Source organism: Podarcis gaigeae (genome assembly GCF_964106915.1).
Source record: "Podarcis gaigeae genome assembly, chromosome: 6".
Taxonomy (NCBI): Eukaryota; Metazoa; Chordata; class Lepidosauria; order Squamata; family Lacertidae; genus Podarcis; species Podarcis gaigeae.
In genome coordinates this window covers 65,123,631-65,142,793 of record NC_139682.1, presented here as the reverse complement: position 1 = coordinate 65,142,793, position 19,163 = coordinate 65,123,631, and the positions used below count along the sequence as shown (strand labels likewise).

Here is a 19,163-nt window from a genome sequence, read left to right as displayed (position 1 = left end):
AACATGGACCATTGCTGCCAGTCTTTAGGACTATTCTCATGAAATCATTTGCCAGATGAGCTAACTACCAGTTCAGATTTATTAATGTGTTGACGATTTAGAATTGTACTGAAACATTTTTATATCCCCTTATTTGTGACCTTTCCCCCCTCCCCTTGTCCACAGACATTCAACACAACCAATGTAACCAAGCTGTGTCCAGGAGCCCAGTGTACTTTTGCTTTCTATGGTGGAGAAAGCCTGTACCACAGATACATCTTAATATTTCAAATCAGCAACGTGTTTGTGTTCCTCTGGCTGGTGAACTTTGCAATTGCATTGGGTCAGTGTACTCTTGCTGGTGCCTTTGCCTCTTACTACTGGGCCTTTAGAAAACCTGCTGATATTCCAGCATGCCCACTCTTTTCTTCATTTGGACGAGCAATACGGTAAGTTAAAGAATCACTCGTCCGCATTCGTATCTGTTTCTGCTTTTAGAAATGTGCCCTATACCTTACAGTGAAAAGTGGCTTTTAGAATCAAAACAATTACAGAATTTAATACACCGCTATACTTGGATGTCCAGTTGGTATATCAGAAGCAGCACATGTGGTGGAATCAGACCACTAAGCTGCCCTCCTAACATCACATCTTCGCTGTGGGGCAGGTTGGAGCCATGCGGTTACACTAGCAGAATTGCCAGATTGATATGGGGGGCTCCTGACAGTGCAACCACCTGGGCATGCCCTACCTCCATCCAGGTAAGCAGCAGCAACGTCAGTGTAGGAAGGGCAGTTCTGTGACTCAGCCCCATCATAAGCCCTGCTTACCACATAAAGTCTCTTCTCAGTCATTAAGCCTTTCCCATTTGCTGCTTTACATAAGATATTTAGAAGCTTTGAAATGTACCCTCCCCTTAGCCCTGGAGATAGGAGCAAGCTAGAAATCAAAAGCAAAAGAAAGGGATACTTTGTGTATACATGATTTATTAATATAAGAGAATTATTTAATTGCAGTATAGGAAGCTGCATTTTGCAATCCATTGATATATTCATAGTTTGGAGAGGGGGGGAAGTTGTGTCAGCTGTCTCACCTGTGTTGTTTATCATAACAGCACTGTGTCTTCCTGATTCGTACCATATATTTTTCCTACTAGATATCACACTGGTTCCCTAGCATTTGGCTCTTTAATTCTTGCAATAGTCCAACTCATTAGAGTAATCCTGGAATACCTGGATCACAAACTCAAAGGTGAGTTTCATGACATTGCACATTCTCTATTCCCATTGAGAGTATGGTATATATTTGCTATGAAAAGCTGGTAATCATCTCTCAGGCTCATAGGCTAGTATGGTTCAGAAATGTGGGCCACAAGCCCCTGTTTCTCTTTTAATGATGGGAAATACTGTGTGCATGCATTATGAATGCACCTGTGCAGTAACTGATGAGGTTTTCTTTTTTAGAATAATCATTCATGGAGTGTTCAGGGTGTCCGTAGTTTATGCTGCTTCTCTTTTTTTTTTTTTAAAAATATTTATTAAAGTTTTCCAATTAATTACAAATTAATAAAACATCCAATTTCAAATCTTTTTCCAATTACATCCTTTCAGGACTTCCCCTTCCCTCCCCCCCTTGTATTCCAAATCTCTCAAATAAACAGATAATCTCAACAAGTTCTTCTCCTCAATTCAAACTTGTTATCCTTAACCCAAAATTTTTTTTTTTTTTTTATAAAAAAAAAAAAATTATTTTCCATTCCCCTAAAATCGGCTTAGTCCCTCCACGAGTTCCCCACTTTAGAATACCATGTGGATGTATATAGCCTAAATAAAACATAGTTTACGCCCTTTGGGTTCCACATTTCCCACCCCCCCTTTTCCCGGTTGCGTTCCCAATATTCCTCAATGTCCGATATTTCCACGTCTCTCTAAGTCATAGTCCTTTGCCAGTCCTCTTTAGTTTCGCATGTCCAATCATGAAAGGATTCTGTCTCAAAGAAAGGCCCATTTTTTCCATCCAGATTTTTATATCCAGGAGTGAAAATCTCCAAATTATAATCCTTAAGCTTGTCAAATCTGGATGTCCCAAATGTCCCCACTTTCGACTTAGTCCAATTCTTGTTGTTTTGTTGTTCTTATTGGCCACACTCCTCTTTCTATTTCTTTCTGTCCCTGTTTTCCTGCACAAATGTCCTAATTCCAAAAGTTAGTTCCTTTGCAGAGGCTTGTTGCTCAGAAACAAAACATTACGTCAAGTTCCTTTCATTCCACAACGGATGATTCCATTGTCTTCTTCGGTATACTGGCCTCTGTAGTCATAATAATGTTCCATTTCTGCAGTTTCCCAGGAGATAAAAAATTCTGTTCAAATTTCCAACTAAAACCACTTGTGATATCCCTCGGCTCCTCTAGGTGGATTGCAAAAACTGAGTTCTCTTCCAGATCACATCCATTAGCCCTAGTAACTTTGTAATCCTTATTTAAAGCAATTTGTATCCAATTTATAACAAATATAACCTGCAAAGTCCTTGTAACATAGTCTCTATCTTGTTTTTCTGCTTTGACAGCTCTTTGACAGCTGTCAAAACTTGCCTTTCTCCTCTCCAAACACCGTCATCGATCGCTCCCGGGGTTCCAGGGGGGGGGGTGTTTTTAAGTCCAAATTCTACTTTCCTCCTCCAGCTCAATCTCATATTCTTCACTCGTGAGGTTCCAAACTTGCCAAAATGATGTTATTCCGATCTTAGTTATCAAATCCTTTGTTTTGACCCTTCTACAATGGAGGGGGTGGCTGACTTCCTTTTTTGCGCCTCCCCCGCTCGCTCCGAAATTTTTAAAATTTTGTCCCTCTTTTTAGTCCAGATTCCAATTACTTACGGGTTGTTCTTTTAGGTCCAAATTTTCAAAGGAAAAAGCCAGCGCTCTCCGCCGGATGGCATGCGGCTTCGCACGGCAGGGATGGCAGAGGACTCAAAACACCACGCTTCTCCCCGGCACCCGATCCTTAGCCTTTAAAAAGGCTCCTTCACGAGTCGGGAGGGCGCTAACGGTGCCAGCCGAGTCTCCATGTCCACGGCCCCCGTGGCCGTGGTTTTTAAGGGTCCCCGCATCGCCGGTGCGGTAGGACCCAGCCCCTGCCGTGCAGGCTCCCTCCGGAGCTCGGAGGGAGTCCGCCATTCGGCGATGGCGCCGACCCGGAAGTCGTTTATGCTGCTTCTCCTTTGGCACAGCAAGAAATGAAATAATGGCCTGGTTATCATATGATATTAATCTGAATTTTGAGTGTGCTTGTGCACATTGTTGAAAAGTTCTCGGCTCTCCTCCTGCTGCTATGTGTGAGGCTTCCATAGTCTGGCTCATCATGGTCCAGGGTTTCTTCTCTCCCCCCGCCCAAAAAACCCCCCCACAATCAGTAAGCCCAAGAGCAAACCTTGGTCACCACTCACTGGGCAGAAACAAATGACAAACTCTAGTTAGGACATCACAACAAGCTGTATTTTGGTAAGGCAACAGGTGGAGAAGTGACAAAGAATGCAGAAGTGTGCACCAACACACTGCATTCACAGTAAACCACGGTTTGCTTTTACAAAAAAGCAGGGATGGTGTAGAATGGGAAACCCTAGTACCATTATCAGTTCTGCACTATATGTCGTCAACAACAGCTTAAATGTGCTGTGTGGCAAATCCAAAGTGTCAGTTTTGTGCTGGCTTGCACATGATAAACTGCTAAACTACAGCATGGTAGATTCCACATAGTGCTTTTGAGGGGATGGTACTCATCAATAAGAAGTACCATACCCTCTGGCCTTTTTGCTGCCCATGACAGTCATTGTGTGCTGATACCCACAACACTTTTATCAAGATACCAGTACTGGCACCCCCTCTTTTTTTTACCAAAACGCCTCACAAAACACTGTACATACTTGTTGCAAATCAGTGAGAAAGCAATCAGCCAGCAAACCCACACAGATGTGCTGGTGCAAACCAAGTCAAATCAAGTATGGGCCATGTTTTCCATCTTCTTAGGTTTTCTTCTTTCTTAAGAAATGTTTCCTTTCCCCCCTCCTGCAGGCTCACAGAATGTCTTTGCTAAGTTCCTCCTTTGCTGCCTCAAATGCTGTTTCTGGTGCCTAGAAAAATTCCTCAAATTTATCAACAGAAATGCCTACATCATGGTATGTATTTTCTCTATCTTCTTTGCCAGTATGCTGCTGTGTCATGTCTGAAGACCAGTTAGTGGTGTGGCAAACATAGCCCCCTGGTGAGCCTTATTTTAAACTGTAATATTTAGCAATATCATCTTATTTAAAACAAAGTAAACAAAACCGCAGAAAGAAATAATGAAAACAGTGGTCATGTTTGCACATAATAACAACTCCTTAAACTGAGCACTTCCTTTAATCAAGGGTTTAACATTATGTCTAAACCAGTGCTCATGGTTTGTTTCACCCCAAACAAACCATGATCTATAGCCAAGGTTTGTAGTTGCCTTACCAATCATAGTCTCTTTGGAGAAAACAATGAATCCTGATTTGCATGTGCAACTAAGGCAGGCAATTCAGCCCTATGTAGAGTGCATTGCCATAGTTTGTTTGGATTTGTGATTAAGGATCTGAATGACAGGTGTGGGTACCAAGCTGTTTTGGGTCGCATTGTAAAGTTTCATTGGTGATTTATTTCTTCCAAACAATTGGAAGACGCTTTTTTTTTTTAGACTTGTGTTTAAAGTCAGTTTTAATATTTTTGTCTTAAGCAGACTTATATGTCCAGGTCCATTGTCATATTCTGTGCCGCCAACCATCTCCCTGTATTTTTGGCTCCTTTACATTAATGCAAATTGTCCATTTGTGTCTTAGCTTTAGAGAAAATAGTTTAGTATTTCTTAGCAGGGGATTTTTGGGGTTCTAGTAGAAATAAAACTTGAAAAGCAAACAGAGCAGGGTGATGTGCAAGTGGATATTTTTGTCCACAGACAGGAAATAACATGGTGCTGGACATCTTTCTTTCCTTGTATCTTGCCATTCTCATAGGTCTGGCCCCCAGCGTGAACCCTTTTCATAATCGGGCTTTCCCGCAAATAAGTTAACAGCTGTTAATATTTTGCAGATTGCGATATATGGTAAAAACTTCTGCACATCAGCCAGGGAAGCTTTCTTCCTGCTCATGAGAAACGTGGTGAGGTAAGGGACCGTGCATTCCATAACCTGTGGACTCATCATTTAAAACATTATAAATGTGTTATTAAAATGGGACACCAGAGGGTGCTGCAGAGCAGTGGGAAATTCCTGTTAAGCTTTATAGAATGTTTTAATTTGAATGGTTTAGAACATCAGTGTAGATCCAGCCTGTGTGACACCTGCCACTCCATGGCACTTCAAAAACATACTCTACTAATCTATTAAATATTCAAACCATTGCCAATGTTGAAGGCCTAGGCTGCAGAAGCAACAGAATGATCTGATATATTGCATCATACCACTGCAGAAGGGGAAGGGGGAGGATAAAACCCTTTTGAATGCTTCCCTACATTAAAAACAACAACAAAAACAACAAATGAAGAAAAGTTAACGTTAAGAACGGTTTTAGTTTTGCATGATTCTGTACTAGATCTCAAGTTGCAATGAGGTTTTTTTTTTAAAAAAAAAATGTTGGGATTTTTACATAAGGGGGGCATTAAAAATGTCATCCCCCCCCCAACACTTACTTTCTGAACTGGTATAGTACATTCTGTTACCTCATTCTGTTGCTTAGTTAAATAATTAGTTCAGCAGCTTTTAAGATACTAATCAGAAAGCGAAAGAGCATCCACCTTTTCCCCAGTATCTCAGAATATAAATCTTTTCTGCCCTTAGATTAATTAGCATGTTTGAACTCTTATCTTTAAAACTAGACTCTTCAGCACAGTGAACTATTACATTACATGGTTGCTTTAGAATTAAAGTTTTCAAATTAGTTTTCACACCAAAGCTTCTCAACGATTTTAATGTTGGCTGAAAGTAGCCCTGTTTTAACTTTTGGAGATGAACCTTTTGCAATCCTGTTCATTATCTCTGTTGCATAGAGTTGCAGTGCTGGATAAAGTGACAGACTTTTTACTATTCCTGGGAAAAATTCTTGTTGCTGGAGGTGTGGGTAAGTCAACAGACTCTTTCAGTTTAATATTTTCAGCTTGGTTGAGTTAAAGGAATAGCTTGATAAGGAGTTGACTGAGGCTGGATCTAGACATATCAAAGAAATGTTTTAGTTTACAGCGTTGTAAATTTAAACAGGGAAAACAAGTAGAGAAATGAGGCTCTACATCGCCATCTGGTGGCACAATGTTATATCGCACATACAACACATATAAATAGCTTTTTCTTTACCAGTGTAGCTGAGTACTGAGACCTCCCTGATTTGGGAACTACTAATTCAAATGTTGTAGCCTTTTTAAAACCTGAGCTTCATTCATGTAAATCTTTGTGGGGAAATCTTTGTGGGGAAGTTTGATTTTTCACTTTCTTGTTGATTTTGAACTCTTAATTCGCTGGTACTCAACTTCATCTATAATGTGCTGTTTGCTGTTATTGCACATTATTTTAAAGCTGAAAAAGTAAATGAGATTTGTCTGGAAATGCAAACCATGAAATAGTGAAATTGATTAATGTTTTCCTTGTGCTTAAGGACAAATCCCTTGGGCTAATTAATTTACATGTCTTTCGCTTCCTACTTAGCACAGATGTTATTGGGAATTAATATCTCAATTTGTCATATAAAATGTTGAATCAGATATATGGAAATACACCGTAGTTGAATGGTTCTCCAAGACTAAAAGTAGTTGAGTTTTTTAAAAAAAATCAAATTTGTGTTTCTCTTCTCTCTTTTTAAAATTGTACTTTTCATTGCACTGTCTTCTTCTTTACTTATAAAAGCCAGTTTGATTCATAACATGATATTATTGATTAAAATCTTATGGTTGTGTGAATCACAGATAATTAATCTGAATACAGTTTTGTCCCAGTACAAATACTGGAAATAATTCAAGTCAGAATTAGCTGCTTGAAAAATCTTATCTTTCCCCCTCTTATAGGTGTCCTAGCTTTCTTCTTCTTCACACACAGGATACCAATATTCACACAAGAAGCACCATCACTGAATTACTATTGGGTCCCACTCTTGGTAAGAACATTACTAAAGTTCGTAGAAACCAGGTGATCTAGGCCTGGCACCTAGCACCCACCATGGCATGGCAAATGTTAGGATCCATGGGTCTTGAACTCCCTCATTCCCCTTCCCCCTTCCTCTAACAGTGACATCCTTTGCATTTTGTCTTTTGTTGGGCTTTTACTATTCATCTTCACACCGATAAGAAGCAGCAAAGGGTAGAATAGATAAGTCCAGAACAAATACACAGTTGTATTAGTGATTCCCAGAAGATCATAGAATCATAGAGTTGGAAGAGACCACAAGGGCCATCGAGTCCAACCCCCTGCCAAGCAGGAAACACCATCAGAGCACTCCTGACATATGGTTGTCAAGCCTCTGCTTAAAGACCTCCAAAGAAGGAGACTCCACCACACTCCTTGGCAGCAAATTCCACTGTCGAACAGCTCTTACTGTCAGGAAGTTCTTCCTAATGTTTAGGTGGAATCTTCTTTCTTGTAGTTTGGAACCATTGTTCCGTGTCTGCTTCTCTGGAGCAGCAGAAAACAACCTTTCTCCCTCCTCTATGTGACATCCTTTTATATATTTGAACATGGCTTTCATATCCCCCCTTAACCTCCTCTTCTCCAGGCTAAACATGCCCAGCTCCCTTAGCCGTTCCTCATAAGGCATCGTTTCCAGGCCTTTGACCATTTTGGTTGCCCTCCTCTGGATATAAGTGGCACAGTCCATGCTCACCAGATATATGGCAGGGAAGAGGAGAGGTCAGGGATCAACATCATAGAACAAGAGGGTTCAAGGTTGGGATGGGGGCGGGTCATCAAGCAGCAAAGGAGCTTGCATTAGTGAGATACAGAGTCCCATTGCTTGGGATGGTTTATTTTATATCACATCTAATTGTCTACTTAGGCAGGAAAGGCTTGAAATCCAATGAGTTTGCAAGAGCGCTGCAGATCCACAACTAAAGCCATGTTCAGGCATTCTCCTGAACAAGTGGGAATAGGGCAGTAGGACCTCGAGGCAAACCCTGCCTCAGTATTCCTGTAAGTTCTGGTACTTCTTGCTGGTTTTTTTAATGCATGTTAATTGAAGAAACTCTTCCCAAACTGGGAACCCTCATAAGTCTGGGTTCCTGCTTGCAGGGAGGTTTATAAAAGCACATTAAAACTCCCTTCAGGCCTTTGCATTAAACACAGGAAGATCTGAAAAGCAGCTTGCAAGCCATGGACATTGCAGGCATTGCCTTTACCCATGGTTTAAACCTTTGTCTGTTCAGAAAACTGCCTGAACATAGCTCTTGTCTTCTCACGGTTTAAAGTAAGGAATGCTTGTTTTTTCTATTTATTCAGACAATTGCAATCATCTCTAAGCAATATACAGAAACTCAATACAATGGTGTGTGTTTTTTAAAAAAATCCCCAAATTATAAAACCAGAAATCAAAATGCCTGCTGGAGTTTTATTTGTTCATTTATTTAAGTCTTCAGTAGATGTCTGACCTAAACTGGAAGGGAGTACGATAAAATTGGGCCCCTCAGGCTCCTGTGAATACAAGCAGTGCAAAGACCTCACTGATCAAGGCAAGGACTTAAAGGATGAGGAGGTGCCTGACATATCCTGCAGCCTAACTTCTTAAGGGGCATGTAAATTAATATAATGAGCACTCACACTTTACATTGTGGGTGCCCTTTGCGGGATTGTGCGTGGTGCTACAGTTCCCAGGTAGCTTACTGGCAAACAGGGGCTGGCTTGCCTCTCAGTGTTCATTTTTGGAGGTTCACACCCAGCCTCAGGAATCAAGTTTCTTGCTGAGAGGTGGGGCCAGCCCCATTTATAAATAGGGGTTGGAGCCGACAACAGCCAGGCAGTCAGCTCTGGAGATTCACCCTCCCGTTGTTTAATGTTTCTTGTTTGCAGGTTAACTTTTTCTTCCTGTTTAGCGACCGCTGCTACGGTCTTTGGTTGCTGTTGAAGGACCAGGAAGAAATTTTCCTGCATTGGCAGGTTTTGTCTTCCTCGTAGCAATTCGTCACAACTTTGGCGGTTATGGCCTTGGGTGGAATCCTTGAGTCTTTTCTTCCCTATTTGGGCGTGAAGTGGTGACTCACCCACCTGTGGTGGCAATTCCCGTGTCCCCTCTTAAAGGGGTTATATATATGGGTGTCACTTGCCATACACCGAAAGGTTGTCAGTGAACTACTCTGCATGCAGCGATATGAACTGGGCTGCCTGCTACACTTACGTCTCGCAGAGCACCCCCATATCCCATTTACCCTGATGAGTCCCAGTTTTCCCTGGCTGGGGGGCTGGGAGGGATACACGCCCAAGGTCTAAGCCAAGGTCTTCCTACATTCAGAAGTTTAATAAAGTTGTGGCCTAATTTTAATTCCATATAACACTGTCAGAGTCTTTATTCCTTCCTTATGATCCCTGGGAGCTGGGGCTGTCGCCGCCTGGTCACACAATATTATTTAATTCCCATATGATAATGTATAATTAACATGTTTCTTCCTCCTTTTTTCAGACGGTCATTATAGGCTCTTACCTAGTTGCACATGGTTTCTTCAGTGTCTATGCAATGTGTGTTGACACACTTTTCCTCTGCTTTTGTAAGTAATTGGCTCTTTGTTGTTTACTTTCCTCTTTTTGATAATGCTAAGATAAAGAGTATGTAGTAGGAAGCCGTTGCTGTTTCTCTCATTGTGCTGTTTGATCCATTGCAATCTTCACTACCCAAGAGATTATGAATTACAGCAGTATCAGATGTGGCTTCATTAGTTCAGTCAGTAAAATGTGACTATTCACTAGACCAGCTAGTCTTCAGAGACTGTTTCATAATAAGTACTAACATGTTGCTTCTGGGTGCTCTGTAGTTTCATCATGTCCAGTGTGTTTCACTTGGATGAATGCTGTGTCGCCCCGCTTATAACAGCCTTGCAATTTTTGTAGGCACAAGAATGTTGTATTAATTTAAAATAATGTAAAACTGTATTCCCCCTACAGGGGCTGAAGTCTTAATATACATTGACATGACAAACATATATCAGCCCTTATTCACACGTTAATCAGAGCAAGGTATTAGCCACATAACATATTTTCAGTATCAAGACTCTTGTAATGCTATGATAGATAGATAGATAGATGATAGATAGATAGATGATAGATAGATAGATAGATAGATAGATAGATAGATGATAGATGATAGATAGATGATAGATATGTACCTTGGAACACATGTAAAGTGCTTATCATTACCACTATAATCAGCCCATAAACACCTGGAATTCACAATATCATTTGAATAAGCGAAAACTTGCCTTCTATCCAGCTATCGTTTTATTTTCTATGCACTCCTGATTTTCTGTTCCTCTGTGATATTGATCTCCAATATAGAGATCTCCCCCCCCCCCCCGCTCCGCTTTCTGACCACCTTCTGAGCAAAGGACCCAGCTATCTTGAGGCTGCAATCTATAACTGGAAGCTGATTGCCACCGCCATTTTGCATGCACGTTGGCTTTTTCTGCCATTTCAGTGTGTGCGAGTATTCTTGAGAAAGTTCTAGCACTTGTCTAAAACTGTGATTCGCTGTCTCTCGAAAATCGCTTCCAAAAATTGGTTGGAGCAGGAGATGGTGATCTACAATCTTGGTGTGCATTCATAAAACTTATTTATTATGTTGGAATGCACAGAAAAAAGTCAACTTGAGTTGTTGACTTCCAACAACTAATTTGTTATGAATGGCTGGGTGGATGGGATGTTGTTTCATCCTCAAAAACAAGTTTGTTGCCATTATTCAAATTTAAAAATAAGGCTTTGACAAGCGAGCTTGGAGAGGATAACTCTCCACCCAATGTATCCCACATAGTGAAATAAAGGATCAGATTCTGAAGTTGTCAGATGAATTTGTGAAACTTTATGGTGAATTAAATTTCTTGAAGATCACAGGCATAGGCATCCCAGTTGTTGAGTGAAATCTCTATAATTGCATAGCACTATCATATATATTTTATGACTTGGCAGTTTATAAACATTCTTACAATACAATTTAACAGCAATGCATCTGAAAACTGCACTTCTTAAACTCAAAATGGTGTTCTTCCAAGTTAAATCAATTTATTCTTGGACTCCCCCCCCCCGCCCTCCCCCCCAAAAAAATGCAATTGTGGAGTGAATTTCAGACCCTTGGATTAGTGCAATCCTTTTCCAAATGTGCTTTCTGAGAACAGGCCACTAGGAAGCTTTTCTGTGCAAGCCCTACCGAAATGAATGATGTGGGTGCCATAATGTGTAAAGGAATGCAGTGATGACCCCGGGGCCTGTGAAAGAGGCTTTAATGCAGCCTATGCCAACCTGGTGCTCTTCAGGTGTTTTGGACTACAACTCCCATCAGCCTCCGCTAACACTGCAGGCACAAGCTTGGCGAAAGCTGCCCTTATAATATATATGTGAGTCCTCTATTTTGCTGAGCAACTCTTTAAAGATATCAGCAGAGTCTGACCTCTTGTGGCAAAAATAAAAAGCAGAATAAGAAAGAGCCAGAAATAATAATCCAGATTTTTCACACGGGATGCAATATTCTTAGGTACAAAGTACTGTTATTACAAGGCGGTCAAGTCCCCAAAGTATGAGATTCATAAGAAAACAGGGCCTTCAGCTTTACTACCAAACACAGAATAATCACTTTTAATATCCTGCATGTGCAGAAGTGTTAAACGCAATGTTGCTCAACATTGGTTGTGGTCTACCTTCTGTTTATATTAAAAGGTGGGTGTTAGCATTTTCGTGGCACCCTGCGACAGCACCAGCAACACTAAAATTCAGTTCTCTTGTAACAAGTTTTCTAATGTTGTTTCTTTTCCTCCCTCTGAATCTCTGTCTCTTTCTCTCTCATTTTCATTTGTGTTTGACTGCATGGCTGCTTGCTGCTTTGGCTCCTTTTGATCACTTCGCATTCAGGTGAAGACTTGGAAAGGAATGATGGATCTACAGCAAAACCCTACTACATGTCAGCTAGTCTACACCGAATTTTGGGGAAGAAGGAACTGAGTCCTAAGAAGTTAATGGGATAATGTTTTTTTAAAAAAATGTGAAAATGGCAACAGTGTCCGTTTTAAGATAAAATAAGCAGGATCCATATTATTTAGGCTAAAGGTTTTTTTTAAGTATAAATGATGCTTGTGGTTAATGAATGATTTGTGTTTGCTTTGTACTATCTAAAAACGAGCAAATGGGCAACATTTAAAACCATTATTTAACAGCTGTGAAACAAGGCCACATCATAGTTTTTATAGAGTGCCTATGGAAAAGTGTAAATGTGAAGCTTTTTTAATATTTAGCTCTTAGTGTTTAATAACTTTTCTAACTCAAGATTTTGCTGTTTGAAATGACAGCCATTTTGATAAATTTTTTATATGTGTATATTTGTAAAGGATATTCAGGCAATTTTTGAAAGCACTACAGTGATTCCTAATTAGCCATAAACAGATCAAGACTAGTAACCAGCAGGTGGTCCTAAATTTGTAATTATGGTGCTATGGCTGTATTTTTACTGTACATGCTGGTTGACAGCAACTTAAACTGTGATTAAATTGTATTGATGGTTCCCTATGACGAAGAGCAAATTGCTATGTTAGTCTCCCCCACTACAGATGTCACATGCAAGGAGGGGGGAGAGAGAGATAGATTAGCATCATACTGAGTCATCTCCAAGAATGCAATGAAAGATTGTTTGAATTGCCTAGAATGAGAGTCATATTATTAAGGATAAACTGTTTTAAAGGGGTCTTGTGCCAGAGATAACATTTTAGGGATAAAATCTAGGCCAAGCAATAGCCTTTTCCATCTGATGCAATATTAAATCTGTGGTGTAATTTTTTAAAAAAATGATTAGTGGCACTGCTTAAGTGTGCCATGGTTTCGTCCTGTGTTGTGTAAAGATTTAGCTCTATCGGAAATACTGCACAGTAGGCCCACAGCTTACATGAGGGTTGTGTTATACATAGTCAAAACCCATTAAGTTCAATGATGGGTGGGATTGCCAAAGTATTTTTGCCATGGAACTCGACCCGCTCTTCCCCTTTTAGGTTTTTTAAAAACTTCTTTTTACCGTTCACGTAAAGCTGAATGCACACAAGTTAAATGTGCAAAAGTTGCAGCCTTACCTTAATCAGAGAATGAAATCCAACTTGGTAATGTGTTTTCCCCTGTGGAGAAAGCCCTCCTGGACTAGCTAAAAGCCCCAATTGAAGGTTTTGTGTTTTGGGGGTTTTTTTTGCTTTGCAGCCATCTCGACTGCTGCTAAGTGGACAGAGAAACAGAATGAGATAAGTGTGGCTTAAGTTGCTTTGAGCCCCTCTATTTATATGAACATCCAATTATTTTTCATATGAGGGAAGAAATATGTGTCATGCTAATGAGCATTCTGGCTAATCACTGATTAAAGCAAGCACTACATCTGAGTGTCGTTTGAGAAAACACCAGTGATTGAACATCAGCTCAGTATTCCACATAATAAAGTACAGTTTGATAATATTGAAAGTGCAGAAACATTGTAGTTACCATCAACTATGGAAGGCAAGTGACCATATTGCTCCATAGACACAGTGGGAAAGTACTAACTGTGCGAAGATGAGAAACAGATATTGAAACACAGAACTCTTGGAGGTCTAATCTGTGTTGTTATATGTTCTTATTGGTGGAAACTGAGTGAAGAAACTAAACCTCAGAAAATTGAGAGGCTTCATCATGTTTATAGCCTTCGGTTAAGGAATTACTTTAAGGTAACTTCCTTTATTCACCCCTAAACTATATAATAATTGCAGGATTCGGCTGAATTACAATAATGTAATTTCTGCTTTTCTGCTTGTTTCGTTCCAGGGTCATGAGAGGCTTCTGAAATTAGTGTAGCATGTTGTGTTGGTGTTTTTTTTTTTTAATACAATATTATTTTGAGCTCTCTAACCCCCTTCGACACATAATAGCCCTCCATCATTAAGGCAGGAATGACTGGCTATATTTATGGAGAGCATTCAATGGAAATTCATGCGCAAAATGACTAGTTATTTGTTGAACAGTGGCCTGTTTCTTTTGCAAGTAATTGAGCATGTCTTGAGCTGACAACCTTAAAACTGGAGTTTTCCCAAATTCACTCAGGTGAACAGTTTGAACTCCACATAGCCATTTCATTTCAGTGACAGACAGGTGTCAGCCACCACTCCTTGGCCTATTACAGTGAATCTTGTTAATGAAAGAGGAACCCACCAATGTTTAATATGGCCTGAAGACCTTTCTTTAACCCCCCTGTAATTTTACCTGCAAGCAGAGACTTGTTTCAAGGTGAATATATTTTGGATTAGGATGCTTAAATCCTAGATGACTAGACAACTGAAATACATTCGATTACTGTATTTTTTGCTCTATAAGACTCACTTTTTCCCTCCTAAAAAGTAAGGGGAAATGTGTGTGCGTCTTATGGAGCAAATGCAGGCTGTGCAGCTATCCCAGAAGCCAGAACATCAAGAGGGATCGCTGCTTTCGCTGCGCAGCGATCCCTCTTGCTGTTCTGACTTCTGGGATTCAGAATATTATTTTTCTTGTTTTCTTCCTCCAAAACTAGGTGTGTCTTGTGGTCTGGTGCATCTTATAGAGAAAAAAAATCAGTAATTTACTATTCACTCAACTATGTGCACACTTTCCAAGGCATGTGATCTATTTTCATTCCAGATGAATGTAGGCATGGGGTTAGATCCAGGGGGAAGTCAGATAAAGGGTGATGGTAGTAGAAACTGGCTTTCCCGCCCACTCCTCAACCCAGGAACTCCACCCATCCTCCTAAAAGCCTCTTGAGTGTCAGTGGACCCTGCTGAATGGTGTGGGCTATAAGGAGAAACAGGGACTCCTTGAAAGCCATTTCACAAGCAAAGCGTCCACCTGTGGGAGGTGCCTCAACTTGATTTTCAGAGATCTCATCCATGCTGCAGCCCACCCCATTCACCAGGGTCTTCCTTTAGGAATGATGGAGGAGGAGGACGAGGAGACAGAAATGTCAGCTTCTGCCAGCCCCGCTCTGCAGGCTGGTCCAACTAATAATATGTACCGTAGTTCCTAAATCTCAGATGCAATAGGAAGTGGGAAACAGGTATATTCTTGAATTATTGATCATTTGCATACTATCAATGTCATCCATTACTGGATGACCAAAATATAATGTCCCAAATACTGCTATAAGTTAATAAGCAATTGGTTATTGTTAGCAACTGGAGGTCCTGGAAGCAAATGTGTGTTGCCATCAAAAGATGTTTTATCGAGACACTTGGGAAGCCCTGAGATCAGCATCTCTGTGCAAATTGGGGATGAGCATGAATGTGCATTGGCAGAAGGCTGCTTATGCAAAAAACATCCATTGTGCTAAATCAGGCCAATAGTGTACTTACTCTGGTCTTACTGCTTTTGAAATTAATAGACTAATTCCAATTAATCTCAATCAATTAGGCAAGACACTAACCTGATTTTCAGGTTTGACATACCAGGATATATTTCAGTTTCAGTATGCCTAAAGTTGTCTCCAAGATCTTAAGATGCAACCCAAGTTACAGCTTTAATCTGGAAGCTTTGTAAACTGCACCTCCACAAATGTTTAGGATACATGTCCGAAGTGTCAAATGTTTTTGAGGGGAACATCCTAGAGCCATTTTATCAATTAAGCAACTAAGAAAACTGTGAAAATGCAAAGCAATAGCACTGAAATTTGGCATTCATGCATTCATCTGAAATATCTGCTAAATTGTTGGAAAGAGAAAACTTGGTATACAAAATTCCTGAATATCTTTCTCGGAAATGAATGTGCAAACTAGGGAATAATTTATTTTTTGAAAGATAAATACTTTTGAACTTGATTGATGTGTTTCTTAATCCTTGGGCCAAATCCTGCTGTTTATTATAATGTCGGTTTTATGCATAACGTGCTTTAACATAAAAGCTAAAGCTTGATTAAAATGCACTTCCTCGCTTTTGAGTATTGGGCAAATCATTTCGAGGTGAGATGATTAAATTTTAAATAAGGCTTTGATCCTGCACCCATTCATGTCAAAGGAAGGCAAATGTCTCATTGACTGAACTGGTGCAGCATCTGGCCGATGCAATGAAAAAGGGCTGATTACGTTATTGCACCCGCGTTTACAGTATACTAAACGCCAAACCATCCAGTATAGAAAATACACTGAGGATTTTGCTGTTGTGCACGAAAAAGGTCAGCAGGTGGCAGAATTGCTTTTGTATTACATTGGTTTGATTGTTTGCTCTTTGGCATTCTTCCTCCTAGTGGAAGATTTAGAAAGTCATGATGGCTCTGCTGAAAGACCTTATTACATGAGTAAATCTCTGCTGAAGATTCTGAACAAGCAGAACACGCAAACCAAGAGACAATAGGAAATGCCCAGTGTCCTAAACCACGCAATCATGTTTCGTTTGATGCATTGTTTCTTCGATATGGTATTGATTGTCAGCTATCATTTGCGCATGTTTTATACCAAAGCTATTGTAGATGTGAAGCCATCAAAAGTTTGTAATGGCATTGTGTGTGTGTGTGGTTTGTTTTTAAATCCAACAACAAAAACCATGGGAGCATTTTTTTATACTGAGATTTTAAAAATTTTTATTCTCTCCCCCCCACCCCCATTTTGCCTTTAATTCTTGTGGCTTGGGTATTTGAAATGAAAGATTGTTAAAATGTCTGGCTGCTTTTTCTGTTTTGTTTTTTTAAAAAGAAAATATGTGAAAATATGTTTTACTGTTGCGGATTTTGCTCTGAGCGAGTGAAGAGATTTCTTAAAAAGTGAAAAGGTCCTTTTCCATTTAGGTGGTCATGGAATACGTCAATGTCTCTTGATTGCATTTAGAGCCTTGCCAGTCTCCTAGCCTGTACAGCTGTGTGCTCTATGACAAAGTGCCTTACTGGCTAATAATATTAACTAGCTTATGTTTTGAAGTTTACAAGCGCCATTTGAAACACAGAGCTACTAACTGCTTGACAAAATAAACAAAACTGTCTTTCAGCTTACTTGAAATGTATTGATACGAATCTGTTCCTTTGCCCCTGTGTGAAATATTTGCAGTATCTACATTTTCCTACTATCATCTCCAAAAAAAAAATAACAGTAGAGAGTGGTATCTTTTAGAGAATTGCTTAGGGACATTTGGGTTTCCAATGCTTAGCTTTATCTGTGTCGAATGTATGCTGCAAGAAACCTTTAAGCAAGGCCTAGCTTACAGAACTCTCTTTTTAGAGGAACTATCCATGTATATGTTTGGTGCATGGGACCCTGGTGCACTAGTTCCATGCATCCATTCCTCATACTCAGCCTGTGCTAACCTTCAGCTTCGACAGGTGATGTGGTCCCCATGTAGGAAACATATGCAACATTTTGAACAATGTGGGACCCCCTCCCCCAGAACTTCCCACTCTCCCAGTTTAAAAATGTTTGAGAATAGGGTTGCCAACTGTCCTTTGTACCTGTGCCTTTTTAACAGCGGCCTGGCTGTGGCTTGTTGGAATGATCAGATGATAATTTCTCTCTCTCCATACTATTAAATGCTTCAGCTGTTAATTCCTGCATATTGAGCTGCTGTTAAAAACACAACTCCAGAGATACCTGAAAAGCTGCCAAACTCTGATGCAGAGCAACCCTAAGTACCTGGTGTAGGTTTACCTATTCCTAGAGTTAATCGGGAATTAATTTTCTTCTTCTTCTTCTTGCTGGCCTTGTGTTTGCAGAATATTTCTTTTCTGATTCTAGTGGTGGTGAAATAACCACTCTGCAGTTTTCACAATTAACATTATGCTGTCAGTGGCGTAAGTCCTGACAGAGCTGCTTCTTAAGATGTGGTAGTATGTCCCTTTGGGCATGGAAATGCCTCCCCCCTCCTCACAATAATAGCTACAGTTAATGACAACTGTAGCATATAAGCCCTCCTAACAGGAGATAACAGTGGCATGCCAACCATAGCTATGGTGCAAAAAGTGCTTGTGTATCTTAGGCCCAAGGGGAGAGAGCAGAAAACTTAGGGTGTAAATATTGAAATTCTTTGTCCAAATTAGTCACTTCCGTAACACCCTCAACACTAAAGGAGGGGAGAAAGCTTTCAGGACTGCAGCTTCACAACACCCCAGTCTTAAATGCATTTGCTTGTCTGTAAGTTCCATTGATTTCAAGTAAGTGTGTCTACAGTCGGAGAGTTTAAATACTGGACCAGATATAAAATTGGCTTTATCAAAGTAAAAGAAATGGGACCAGGGTTTAATTTTTAGAGCTTTTCTTACAGGGACTCGCACCTTCATAGAAGGTGGTTAGCTAGTCAGGGCTGTACCACACACCTGTGTCAATTCTTTAAAGAACTACACCCCTATTTAAATTAGAAGAAATGGGAATGAAAAGATGCATACTACACTTGTGTAAAGTGTTTATTGCTTTGTTGACTAGTGTGAAATGGATGCTTTGTTTTTAGACTCTTGCTAAGATGTTATTTTATAAAACGACTCTTAATTTTATAACTTTTGATACTGAATTATTGCTTCCCTTGTAAAATGTTGGTAATTTGCACTTCACAGTATTAAAACTTAAGAACATAATGGCTTCTTCAGTTTTTGAAATGTATGGCTAATGGTACTAATATTGATCATTCATGCAGTCTGTTTGTTTGTAAAAAAAAAAGGGCCTATCAGCATCAGAAATATGTATTCATAAATTGCATGGTGGCAAATGAAAGACCTTGTTGTCAGTTTCCCCTGTGATCACATTTCTACTTTAAATGTGATTTTAGAGACTGTCTGTTTTTTCCCCTTTTTTGTTTTTTGTGCCCGAACCAAATTAACATGAGCACACGGCCACCTGAGCTCTAAAATCTTTTTGCTTCTGCTGTGCAGAAATATTAGGGACATATTGTTGAAAATATCTTTTCAGAACTAAAATGTTTAATATTTAACACAATTTGATGTTCCTTATTGTTTTACAGCTCTTGAGGTTCTAATAAAGATTTAGATAAAGAAAAA

The 19,163-nt window shown here is 39.9% G+C and overlaps 1 protein-coding gene across 4 annotated transcripts in view; it reads left to right on the top strand.

Moving 5' to 3' along the window:
• The window catches only part of SLC44A5 (solute carrier family 44 member 5), a 160,751-nt gene extending 141,588 nt beyond the window's left edge, over positions 1-19,163 (top strand). For 2 of the 4 annotated variants that reach the window (XR_014565322.1, XR_014565323.1), the window contains exons 15-23: positions 166-428; positions 1,136-1,230; positions 4,050-4,153; positions 5,085-5,158; positions 6,040-6,110; positions 7,045-7,133; positions 9,642-9,726; positions 12,074-14,520; positions 14,777-19,163. Coding sequence is in view for 2 of the 4 variants with exons in the window: in XM_083743041.1 (XP_083599167.1) it covers positions 166-428; positions 1,136-1,230; positions 4,050-4,153; positions 5,085-5,158; positions 6,040-6,110; positions 7,045-7,133; positions 9,642-9,726; positions 16,437-16,543 (888 nt within the window). In the remaining 2 variants the exon portion in view is untranslated. The remainder of the gene's footprint in view (positions 1-165; positions 429-1,135; positions 1,231-4,049; positions 4,154-5,084; positions 5,159-6,039; positions 6,111-7,044; positions 7,134-9,641; positions 9,727-12,073; positions 14,521-14,776) is intronic. The other 2 variants (XM_083743041.1, XM_083743042.1) reach the window with 1 other exon arrangement.